At 37.8% G+C, this 13,356-nt stretch overlaps 1 protein-coding gene across 3 annotated transcripts in view; it reads left to right on the top strand.

Moving 5' to 3' along the window:
* Positions 1-13,356, top strand: part of PIK3R1 (phosphoinositide-3-kinase regulatory subunit 1) — a 78,519-nt gene that overhangs the window by 41,806 nt on the left and 23,357 nt on the right. The window contains exons 3-7 of one of the 3 annotated variants that reach the window (XM_073344109.1): positions 6,508-6,600; positions 8,567-8,641; positions 11,664-11,795; positions 12,692-12,893; positions 13,065-13,144. The exons of 1 other annotated variant lie outside the window; for it this stretch is intronic. In XM_073344109.1, coding sequence (XP_073200210.1) covers positions 6,508-6,600; positions 8,567-8,641; positions 11,664-11,795; positions 12,692-12,893; positions 13,065-13,144 — 582 coding nt within the window. The remainder of the gene's footprint in view (positions 1-6,507; positions 6,601-8,566; positions 8,642-11,663; positions 11,796-12,691; positions 12,894-13,064; positions 13,145-13,356) is intronic. One more of the 3 variants, XM_073344110.1, reaches the window with a different exon arrangement.

The raw sequence follows: 13,356 nt of genomic DNA on the forward strand, positions 1-13,356 counted from the left end.
TTATCTGGAGGTTCTTCTAATATCATAAATTATTCTGAGGGCATCAATTTAATTTGAGGATATTGTTTGAAAATAATGCATTGAGTGGCTCCTGATGATATCCACTGTTTCCCAATCATTTTCCTAGCTACTCATGTTGAAAGCATTACTTTACTGTTATATATTTAAGTTTAGTGTTCATCAGGATCTCCTGCTAACGAGGCAAACTTTTTCTTACTCAAACGTGAAGTGTGAGATTTTCAAAGCTTGTGTGTGTGATGGACATAAGGAGAATGATACCCATTTTGTCCACTCAACTGTATCTTTGCACACATAACCTGCTATGCAGATAATAGGACCTATACACTTTCATATACCAGACTTGCATGCACCGCTCTGATATTTACATGTGCAGTTTAAGTGTTCACAATTGCACATATCCATGTCTAAAAATCTCAAAAATTGCGTGGAATCATTTTGGTTCAGACCCAAATTCAGTTGTTTGTTTATGGTCTCTTCTGTAAAAGACTTCTAAATGAACCTTTTTTCCATAGTGTATCTTACTACATATTAAAGGGCAGGCCTTATTTTTTTCTATCCACTTTCATGCTTCTTCCAGCAATAATGAAAGATTTGGCTCAGAGACTTGTGAATCCAATATTCCACCTTTAAATTTCCATTTGGCTTTGCCAGGTACTAACTCTAAAATATCTCTTTTTACTGAGAACTCCTCCAAAAGGTGCAGCTGTGTGCTGGTTTCATCTTGCACTTTGTAGCTATGTTGGCAGCGCTTAAACGTAAGGTATGCTATCGTCTCCCACCCATTGCTGTTGCCTTAGAGCTGTTCAGGCCTGCCTGTATTAGTGAGAGAGAGAGGAGCTCTCAGATTGGAGGGAATCCTGACTTCTATTTCATCTGATTGGTTATCACTGTGGCAAGGTAAAAATAGATCTAGTGGAAAATTCAGCATTTATGATGTGTCATCAGAAGGCTTACTACTATCTGAGATACATACTACTCCTGAGACTTAATGGCTGGCAAAGAAGGCAGTAGTAGTAGTAACAACTTGTGAGAGTCTTGATATTTTGGATACAGTGGGATTTTTAAAACAAGTTACGGAATTTGTTTTGTGAAAAGCAAAATGATTACTTTAAGTGAAAAACTGATATTGGATTGTAGCAAAGGAATCTACAAAGTTGCTCAGATTCTTAAGAGTGGATTTGGTTCTCCAAACCTCTGTGCTGTGCTACAGCATGCTTCAAAACAAAATATAATTTTAAAATCAGGTACTAAATGAAGGTTGCATGATTCTTTGTGCTTTCACTGAAAATGGCATGCTTAAAAGGGTTTTTCCCTGCCACAGTAAATCTCCTTATGTGTGCTGTGTTTTGCTCTAGAACATCTAATCCGTGTTCAGGACATTCTTTAATGATAACTTTGTTTTACGGCTTCAGAAGTTGAAACAGAGACTTTTTCCAGAGTTGGTCATATTTTTTCCAATTCAAATGCTGCCATTTCCTTTCAGTATTTTAAATGTGAAGGGCACTGTGAATAAATCTGGCTTTCTTCTGTGTAAATGTTATGAACTGGCATTTAGTTCTGAGAGTGGTGTAAAGTCTCTATTCTGGCAGACATATGTTTTCTAAGGTCTTTCATCTTGAAATGACTATAATTTTCTGTCTTATGCCAAAGTGAAAAGACTAAATTACCAGTGACAATATAATGCTATGGGAATTTTATGAAGGAAATACATTGAATAGCATAAGTAGGAGCAAAGAATAGAAAACTGTAGAATTGTTTAAAAAATAAATTGTATTTTTTTTAAATGGTATCTCTTAAACTTTTATATTTTGTCAATTTTGATGACTTGTGTATCTGTTGTTCAGTTGCATTGTCCTTTTATCAGTATATTAAAAGACAACTTTACGTTTTAAAAAACTTCCTTTATATTTATAGCCTTTTGTTATAAACTCCTTATTTCTATTGTGTATCATTACTGAAATGGGGATTTGTAGCCCAAATAGTCATGAATTCAAAAATATTTTATCACTTACACAGTATGAAACAGTATTAGTGGTTTCAAAAGTATTCTAAGTACTTGCAAAATTATCAATTTCCGTGATGTAATAGTTATCTGTAGCAGTGGGAAAAAATAAAACCAAAATCCTCCAAGCTCTCTCTATTTTATTATATTATGGTATTTCCCCTTTAAAACACACATTTTCTTTTGAGGAAAAAGTACGGGGAGAGGGGCGTTAATTTTAAAAAAGATTAAAGTTTGCTCTAAATGTATATATTATATATGTAAATATATACTCCAGAGAGTGTTTCCTTTTCATTGAAATCTTTATAATCCAATACTAATATACTAAAAGAGGATTTGTGCAAAGGTTAAATAGCTTGTAAATTAGGCATGTGCTTCAGATACTGCATGTGTGTTGAAAGGCCGTCATCAGCACTTTTACATGTGCACTGGAAAATCCATGGCCTGATTTTCAGAGGTGCTAAGCACCAGCACCTCCCATTGATTGAGAACACCACCGATAGCTAGGATCTGTGGGGAAAAATGAGGCTACTTTAAGTGCCCAAAGATGGATTTAGGTGACCAACTTTACAGATTTCAAGGTCAAAAGACTGGGGAGAGGGGTGATTGATTGTTTGTTTTGTTTTGGAAGAGAATGGTTTTATGTCTTAGACAGGGTTTTATATCATTATAGAGAGTCTTTAGTATTTCAGGGTATTTCTGAAAATGAGTACTAGACCTAACGTCTGCTTCTGTTTCCAGAAGAATGACATGACCGAGGACTCTGTTTGCATTTTGCTCTCACTTCATGGATGCTTACATATGTTGCCATAAGTCACCTGCTTACAATGTAAATCAAAAGCAAAGGAAGTGAGATAGGGTATGGAGAAGCTTTCCATTTTGGAGTAAGTTGAAGGCTGTTAGTGTCCCTCCATCTTTGCCCTTTTGAAAAGAAAACATGTTTTCTGAGAATCTTCTGTATCCTTCCCAGTGGCTTCCTCCCATGACATAAAGCCTTCAGGGGACACCAGATGCACAGGTTTTCATTTTTGGTCTGCCTGGACTACACCTTTAACTTTCAGAAATAAATATCAAGTTAGAAATTAGTTGAAAGGTATTCCTTTTCCTAAAGACAACTTAATTTTTCTAAGTAGGCATTTGTAATGTGCCTATTATCATAGTCCCTAGGCACCGCTCGCTTAATTTGACACAGTGTGTAGCTCTCTAGTTCCTTCTGTTGTATGAACCAAAGAGTATATAGTGGATTAAGATCTGTAACTGGGCCCTCCCTGTCCAGCTCTCTCCCCAAGCCTTTCATCCTGGATGTCATTTAACCTTACCATCCTCTTTGTCCTCTCCCCTTCCTTTCAATTTTGTGTCATAGCTCTGCATCTTGTCTTCAGTTAGAAGAAAGAGGTGAGCATCTCTGCTCAGAGCTCATGGCATTTCATGACTTGGCAGAAGGGAAGTGGGAGAGTAGAAATTAATGCAATAACTGCCTAACGGAGCAAAAAGTTATTTTCATCATGGAAAAAAATTAATCTCTCTATTTTTAAAACATATTCTCACCTTGATATTGGGAGGGATTTTATGCCTTTGACTTTCCAAACATCAGAATGAGACTTAGTAGTAGTAGTAGTAGTAGTGTTAGATTATATCTTGCAATTGGTATCTTGTAATTTGAGGATTTTCTTGGCAGAGCCTTTGATTTGACACTGTCATATTCTTTGAATAAATGTACATTTATTATAGCAGATACATACATTCTAAGGCCAGAAGTGACCATTAGATCATATACTCTGATCTCTGCTATATACAGACCATGATATTTCACCCACTTACCCCTGCACTGAGCCCAGTTAGTTGTCTGGCTAAATCATATCTTCTCAAAAGACGTACAGCCTTGATTTGAAGATGTCAAGAAATGGAGAATCCACCACTTCCTTTGGTAGTTTGTTCCAGTGATTAACTACCCTCACTGATAAAAGTTGTATCTAGTTTCTAATTTGGTTCTTCATATGCCTTTTTAGTACGTGGTATTTTCTCCCCGTGGAGGTATTTACACACTGCAATCAAGCCACCTCTGAGACTTCTTTTTTGATAAACTAAACAGAGGAAGCTCTTCAAGTCTCACTGTAAGTCATTTTCCCCAGCCTTCAAATAATTTTGGGGGCTCTTTTTTTCACTCTTTCCAATTTTTCAACATCCTTTTTAAACGGTGGAGACTAGAACTGTATGCAGTATTCCAGTATTGGTCTAACCAATGCTGTATACACCTCCCTTCTACTCACTACTCCCCTGTTTATATAACCAAAGAATGTGTTGACCCTTTATGCCACAGCATCACGAGGGGAGCTCATGTTCAGTTGCTTGTCCACTATGAGCCCTAAATATTTTTCTGAGTCACTGCTTTCAAGGATCCAGTCTCCCATTCTCTAAATATGATCTGCATTCTTTGTTGCTAGGGATAAAACTTTGCATTTGGCTACATTAAAATGCATTTTGCTTGAATGGGCCCAGCTTATCAAGTGAACCAGATCACTTTGTTTGGCTACTTTACCCTTGTTATTATTTACCCCTCTGCCAGTCTATTGTCTCAGGTGCAAATTTTTATCAACAGTGATTTTATATTTACTTCGAGCTCACTGATGAAAGTGTTGAATAGTATCAGGCCTGGTGCTGTTCCCTGTGGAACTCCACTAGAAACACCCCCGTTTGATAATGATTTCCCATTGACAACGACTTTTCATAGGTGCTAGAACTAGGGGTGCGGGGGGTGCTGCAGCACCCTGTGGCTTGAAGTGGCTTCCATTGTATACAGGGTTTAGTTTGGTTCAGTGACTCTCAGCACCCCCACTATACAAATTGGTCCACCACCCCTTCTATTTTTTGAGCTCTGTCAGCCAGTTCTTAATCCATTTAATGTGTGCTTCTCTTATCAGTTTTCTACACTTCATAACATCTAAATTCTATCAATTGGTATCTGTTTTCCCTTTTTTCCATTTGTTATATAGTACTCATTTATTTCTAATTTCTGTCTTCACTTCACCACTGAACCAGGATGGGCTTTTATTCCAAATAGTCCTTTTTGTAGATTGTGGAATCATGGCTTTTTAGCCATCTAATAAACTCTTCTGAAAGAATTCTCAATTTTCATTCGTATTTTTCCTTCTAAATTTTTCTTCCCATTAAATTTTGTTCATAATATTTTTCAGCATTGTGAAATTAGCCCTTTTAAAGCATAGGGTATGTATATTACTGCTTGGGACTGTCCTCTGTTTGCCCATACTGAATGTAATCAGGTCATGATCACTGGTCCCTAGGCAACCATCAATTTCCAATCCAGTGATGAATTCATCTTTATCCATCATAATCTGTCAATCATGCCAGATGTTGCTGGTGGCTGTTTAGTAAGAATATCTTTCTGTAAACATCCTAGCTTTCCAAAAATCAAACACGACTGCTTTTAAATTTTGAAATTACTCTTTTTGGCAAAAATAATGCATTTATCAGAGCGAGAACGTTCTTGTGTTAGTTTGTTCTTTCAGTAAAGAACTGGCTTTGGATAAAATCAGTATGCAGCTTTGTTTCAGTTTGCAAAAGATTCATTTTAGAATATCTTATTTTTATTCTTTCTTTATTGATCATTGTACAAAACAGGAGGCTCTCTTTGCACCATCGGGCATATATTGTCAATATTGTGACCCTATAAAAATTAAAACAAACTGCAACTGTTGTTAAGCTTTCTCATTAATATGACATGTTGGTTGTTCCTGCAGAGAGTTCATACCAATAGAAGTGTGTTTCATTCAGTAGATTAGCAGTTCCAAGGAGATATGTATATAGCTCCCTCATCTGGTTCACCATAGGGGAAAATATTTCAGGTCCAAAAAACTGTTCTTTTTTTATCCACCCCTAAGAATTTTATATGGCTTCTGTGTGGATTCTACACTTTTTACTTTATCTTACTTACCTTCCTCACAGGAGTAGTGAAAATGTATTAATGATTTATAAAGCATTTTGGGTATTCTCTGAATGAAGGTGCCATAAAAATGCATTTTCGTTATTGTTATTGTTTATCATCACTATTCAGTCCTGGAGAATGGATTTGTGTAAATACAAAAGGTGAAGGGATAGAATACTTGGAGGAACAAAATGTCATGAAGTGGACAGCTTTGCTTGATTAAAAAAGAAAAAAAAATAAGATAAACAAATGAGGGGAATAGTTACTAGGATTTTGCTAATTATGTACTGGATGTTTGTCTTTAGTTTAAATATAGTAGTGATATTTAACATGTGAGAGTTGTTTTTTCTAAAATAACCAATAAGTAATTGCGTAGTATTCTACTTTGCATGCAGAACAGACCAGCAAAATGTCTACATGGACTTTCACAGCTGATAAAATGAATTTGTTCAGTGTTTAAAAATTAACCAGTTGCATTATATCTCATGACATTCATAAACTGAAATTGCATCTAACTGTAGCTTAACTGCTTTTTTAACAGCTTTTACACTTCCAGATCTTACAGAGCAATTTTTGCCTCCTGACGTCGCTCCACCAATTCTTGTCAAGATAGTGGAGGCTATTGAAAAGAAAGGTAGGATAATGAACAGTCTGCCAGTGTTTTAGTTATGTTTGTGAATGGGGACTGCAGGATCAGGCCCAGAGTTTGTACATTTCCCTACCGAGGGTTTGTAATGTATCCCATTGCTCAATTGGTATTCAAGCAAATTTAGTCAGAGCCTTATCTTGTTGGTATGTGCTCAACAGAGGTTATTTGGGTTATAGAGGTAATAACATAGCTTATACCACCTGACACCTGGTAACCTGCTACAGAGCAAAAAGAGAGATTTTAATTTGCGGTTTTGAATAATGTAATACTCTTGCACCCAGTTGATATTTGTAATCACAGAAACGCATTGCCATGAGATAGCAAGGGGAAATATCTCAGAATGCTAAGTTTTGGGAGGTATTTTTTGCCCTCCAAAGAGGCTGTCCTTTATTGCTACTGTCTGTTCAATCAGCCCATATTTGTTGTATGCCCTTTGGCTTTTCTCCCTTCCCACACTCCCAGCTGTCCCCCTCTGTCCTGGTCCCCTCCTCCCCATACCATTCCCCTTACCCCTACTGGCCTTCTCAGTCTTTTGTTTCTCTTCCCTCTCCTGTTTAAATAACCCATTCTCTGTCCATCTCTTGCCTCCTGACCCCCTTGTCTCTTTCCCCAGCTTCTCTGCTGATGTCACCTTCATCAACCTTATGTGGCCAGGAGATGCCCACTGTTCCCTGCTCTCCTAATGGTCATGTAGTTGGGAGTTGGAGGGCAAGACAGGATTTGTGGTCTGGTTACTATCAGTGTCAACACTTCGAGGACTGGGAAGATACACAAGTTTAATGGATGGATCAGGGGCTGCTGATGCCAGTACTGAGAGCCAGAGTTTAATGGCAACCAGCATAGTCAGCTACTGTTTCTAGGAGACCACACTGGATGTTATTAAATCATATGTGGCCTGTATCCCTGGGCATGCTCTTTAATGTAAAATATGGAGCAAAAAATCTTACATTTATTATGGTGCCTTTTATTTGGAAGGATGTCTGCACTTTACAGAGTATACACAGGGATCACTAACTCCACCACTGAAATGGGGCTAATACAGGGCAACTGTTTAACATGTGTGCAGCAACACCACCAGCACTGACAGCTTACATACTGTGTGTGCTCTCTATGTCTGAAGTCAATAAAATAAATATGCAGAAAACCAGATAGTGATTGGCTTTAGGATATGAACAGTAAAGTATCCCCCCAAAAGGAAAAATAGCTCCTTCGGCTTTGGGTACCATACACTGTCACAATCTAAGGAATTATTTATTCTCAAGTAGCTTTTCAACTGTTCGTTTCCTCTTGAGGCAGACCATGTTTGCTGTCTCTGCTCAAGTTGTATTTCTGGGGTGGCAGGCCCTGAGCTTCTTCTCTCTTTTGGTGGGACACCTCCACTTCATTTTCTCTGTCTCCTCCCTGTATCCCATCTCTTCTTGCCTTATGAAGGCACTTTGGAGAGATGGGGCAATAGGACATGGACAAGGGAGCAGTAGTTCCTAGAGGGTCTAAGGCCAGCTGTTCCTTAGCTGGAAAGGTGCATAGAGTGGCAGGGAAGGGCTGGGGTGTTTCCTACTGAACTTCACTTCGCTCCACTGCAGGCAAATCTTTACCTTGGCAAGTACACACTTCTCCTTCTGCTGGTGTTGGCCTCCTAAAGCCAGTGCTTGGCAATTTGGTTGAGTGTGGGAGCGGGGAATGAGGGTTGACTGGATTTCTGCTGTTTCTTGGCTGGCAGCTTCTGCTGGCCCAGCAGTTTGCAGGCATGCATGTAAGGCATGGTATATTTTCCTGTGGGGTATGTTGTTGCCCTATAAAAGCAATAGCATACAGTATTTTGTCATGGTGTGTAAGAATTATACTAACTTATACTGTAAATGGTTATTTGAGGACAATAGAAATATGTTGTTTCCTATATAAAGCCACAAAGAATATTAAGTTCATGTATTCAATCTATTGTGTTTTTAAGGTCTGGAATGTTCAACTTTGTACAGAACACAAGGGTCAAGCAGTATTGCAGAATTAAGACAAATTCTTGAGTGTGGTAGGTACAACTGTTCTTCTTAAAGTACCAAATAGGTTTTGTATTAAGATTTTAACATTTTTTTCTATGCCCCCTATTCAAACTATATAATTTGATGTTTAGTTGATATAGTTTTATTCCATTGCATTTGCCATAATATTAACCTTTCCACTTTCATGGAATAGATATTTTTCTCCAAGTCCCCATTATACTGGTATTTTGTCCAAGAATAATTAGTTTAATGTTTATTAGTAACTTAATTGTTTGAGGAGGGCTCTGGAAGTGGAAAGGAGTCTCATTCAGAAGCAAGATAAAGATGCGCTGTCCCAATAATGCTGTGGGATACATTTTATTTATGCATGTACAGCTGCACATAATTTTGTGCATACATTAATACATTCAGCCCTCTGCTTCCTTTGGCCCAGTGTAGGGGGTTGGAGGGGAGACTCCTGGCTCTGCTGCATATTCCATCTGGTTCTGGTTCTTTTGGTTCTGAGAGTGAAGGAAGAGAACCTAGCTGATGATGCTACTTTGTGCAGGGATCTAGGTATCAGGGCAGTAGAATTCCTCCCCCCCCCCCCGTGTACAACATGCTTCCCCAATTCCTATCTCTCTCTTTTCCTCCCCTGTGCCAGAGTCCTAGGGTTTCGGACACTCATCTGGCCCCTGCAGTAGGCCTAGTGGGGTGGGGAGATACCCCCCGGCTACTTGTCCTCTTGCCTCAAGTCATAGGTGCTGGAACTAGGGGTCTAGCAGCACCTCCTGGCTTGAAGTGGTTTCCATTATATACATGGTTTACAGTTTGGTTCAATGGCTCTCAGCACCCCACTATATTAATTGTCCCAGCACCCCTGCCTCCAGTCTCCTTTAGCAGATTCTTAAAAATTTAATAAAACCTAACCATCTAAATGAGAAATAGTTCCAGAGCAACAGTCAGTCAAACTGTGGAAAAGCAGAGCTCTTCTGTTGTGGTGGTAGCATTACCCAAGCTTCTGCAAGCTGTGAAGGAGAGTATGTGTATGGACTTCCCCTTTCAGAGAATTGCGTGAGGGTACCAGGGCATCATACCACTGCATGAGGCTAGGAATTGAAACTGATTACACACCGTGTTGTCAAAGGCACAAAATATGGAAACTCTAAAAAGAGAAGTAATTTCTCTATTCTTTCAATTTTAGTAATTAAAAGTAATTAAAGATTAACATTGAGGAGGAAATTATTTTTGAGTTCACTATGTTTTAAATCTAGCCGGCATCATGATCTTGAATGATGGTAGAGAAAGGTATGGAATTGTGGGTTAGCAACGGAAGCTTTATTCTTAATATTTTTGTTTTCAGCACTGACTTTCCAAACCACAAATACCTGAATCTCTCTTAATTTATTCAAAATCAATATAGAATCTCACATCTGAAATGTAGTTTTATGCACAATCCACCTGTATCCTGAGACCATTGTAAAACTGGGGTTTACCTGTATTCTTGTTCAAAATTTAATTAGGTTGGAAAACAGGAAAATAAGGCTTTAGCCTTTGAGGAACTGACTGTCCTTCGTTCCTATTGAGCAGCGCGCTCAATCCTATTGAGCAAGCCAGTAAAGGTGATCAAAAATAGAAAGGTCACAACAACAGCAGCAACAAATAGCTTGCTATATATCAAATAGGTCCAGCTCTCACTATAGCTCTCGTTCCAGTCATTTGGGATGTTTCTTACAGACACTGAACCAACGGAACCCGGACTTGATCCAGCATAGAGAATAAAAGCCACAGTGACTAATGGAGTTTGAGTTCTTGCACTGATAGACTGGGTTTTTAAAGAATTATTTCCCTTCCTTCCCCTATTTCCCACCCCAAATTATTGGGCCCTTTGAAACTTTCTGGTTTTGGGAGCATTCTGGAACTTTTGTGAGAGCTTCATGTCTGACAGGAAACCTGTCTGGCTTGTAATACACACTTCTAAAATTTTATATTTTTTATTTTGACTTCTTTTATTCACTACACCAATGTTAACAGACAGTCCTATAAGTGATAGAATATTCTATTGAACTTTATCCTAAGTTGTAATTACACTAGCAGGCCATGGGCCATTACAAATGTGCAAATTCTAACTGCTATTTAAGAAACCAAGGATCCGATTCTGCAAATATATCTACACATGCTTCAGTTTATTCACATAAATGTTTCCAGGTTCAAGGCCTGAGTTGCTAATCAGCTACCAATAGAAATACTGCATTTGCACCCAGCCCTAACTATGGATTGCTCCTTACTATAGTAGTGGTTACACAAAATATTTACATGTAAAACATAAACCTGTTAAAAATATCCAGGTGCAGCCCTATAACAATATTACCACAAGCATCATTTGTAACTGTATAGTAACATTTGAAAAGTATGCAGAATCCAGGGTCTTCCTTATATAATTTACAAGGTTGGGATATAAAAAAAGCAAGGTGTTTTTAAACACTGTGGTCACTTCAGAAATAATCCCAGCGAAAGTATAATAACCTTCACTAGGGGCTGTCTACAGCGTTTGAACCCAGGACCTCCATCACCAATATACAAACCACCACCACTTTAGCTATAGTAGTAATTCTATCACGTGACAGCTATAGTATGCTGTTAGTCTCTATGTAGATTAGCCACTAGAGGGGACATGAGACAATTTTCAAGCATGCTATAAAGCCATTTCTTGAGTAATAGAATTTGTGTTACTTATAACATTTCCACATAAATATTTTCCTGCACTGCATATTGACTCCCGTGCATAATTTACATCTGATCATTTATTAGTCAGAATCTCTTCATGATTGAAGTTTCTGACCCCTTAACTTTACAGTGTATTGCTGAACAATTTTGGTATCTACTGTGGGAATTCACTGCACCTTGTAAATAACACATTTCAGCAAAGACTCATTTAGATGTCTTCAGACATTTCTTACAAATTGTTCTTCATAAATCAGATTTAGGTTGTCTGTTCTGGTGTGGTATGAAATGACAATTTTAAGGTCCTCAGAAATTTTTAAATTGCATATGTCTGGGTTTTTTCTTCAGATGCCTCTTCAATGGATTTTGAGCCAATTGATGTGCAGCTCTTAGCAGATGCTCTCAAGAGGTATCTCCTGGACCTGCCAAATTCTGTCATTCCAGCATCTGTTTACAGTGAAATGATTTCAGGAGCTCAAGGTATGAATGTGAAAGTATTTCCACTCACAGGAGGGAAAAAAAAGATTTATTAGGATCGGCACTACCCAGCATGAAGGGGCTGTGATACTGTCTCAGCCTACATAAAATGTGGAAGGTTTTTGTACACCGCAACAGGTGGTGCTCATAAAACAAAAATAAGTCTTTTCCTCACTTATTAGATATTAGCTGGTTTTGATAAAAGCTGCTGAAATTACCTAACAATATAAATATAATGAAAATTGTAAGATATTACACAGCTTGGTGCATTTAGTAAGTAAGAATAACTGTGCATGTACCGGTTAAAAAAAATCAAGGACTTATCTGTGTGCAGAAAGAGCTAATTGTTAACCTTTTATCAGTGCTGACAAAGTAAATGTATTCGAGAACACAGTGTTCTGAGGTCCATTGGCAGTTATGGAATACAAAGCAATAAATATGTTAATATAAGGTTCATCTTTGGCAGTGGTCATTTCGGACAGTACAGTTGACAACTTTCGGTATGTGGGCCTCGTACTGTTGCATGGTCCATGGGCAGGACATTGTGGCTGGTAACCTTCAAAGTTAGAAAAGCACCTGTGATTCTTATCTACTGCATCTCAGAATTACCCAATCATGTGTGACGCTAAACACAAGACAGACTTCTACCAGTACGCACTGCACATATTGTGGTTTTTACCAAACGAATGTTCTGTTTCCATTTTACTTTTATACAGTTGTTTTCTTCTGTCACTTGAGTTTTTCACTTTTGCAAAAGAAGAAAGAAGAGGCTGGGTTCTATTGAAGAACAGAATATTTTTTCTGTAAAATTGATACTTACCAGGGAACCATGTAATGGTTTCATTTTATTTGTTGAATGTTTCTGCTCTGATATCAAGAGACTTTCTATTTGCTTGCAGAAGTGCAGAGCTCAGACGAATATGCTCAGTTGCTGAAGAAACTCATCAGGTCTCCAAATATACCTCACCAGTATTGGCTCACTCTCCAATATTTGCTCAAACATTTCTTCAGACTTTGTCAAACCTCCAGCAAAAATCTCTTGAACGCAAGATCCTTAGCTGAAATTTTCAGCCCTCTGCTTTTCAAATTCCAGTTAGGAAGGTATGTGAGACATCTTAATTATCTAGTGTATTGTAACCATGATATGTGGCTCTGTTATTCAAAATAGTTAATAAGTTAATGTAGAGGACTTGTGCTCATGCTGTTATCTTTGCATTACTTTTCTAAAGGCATTAATGTAAAACTTTAAATTTTTTCCATTCTATTTTACAGCTCTGATAATGCTGACCACCTCATAAAAATCCTAGAAGTTTTAATCACAAGTGAATGGAATGAGAGACAGCCTGTACCAGGTAAAAAAAAGTTTGGATTTTAAAAAGTAATTGGTTATGGATGATTTTTATATAGTTCAAAAATCAGTTTGGTGACCATTAAAGGTCCATTATTTTTTTCTTCAGATTAAGTAAGCTCATTGAACAAATGTCTTAAAGTAATAAAATTATGGAAGTAAGTAGATATGCAGCAGAAGTTAATTTTTGTTTTCAAGGAACTGTTCTTTACTCTG

The sequence above is a fragment of the Lepidochelys kempii genome, chromosome 5 (assembly GCF_965140285.1).
Source record: "Lepidochelys kempii isolate rLepKem1 chromosome 5, rLepKem1.hap1, whole genome shotgun sequence".
Lineage (NCBI taxonomy): Eukaryota > Metazoa > Chordata > Testudines > Cheloniidae > Lepidochelys > Lepidochelys kempii.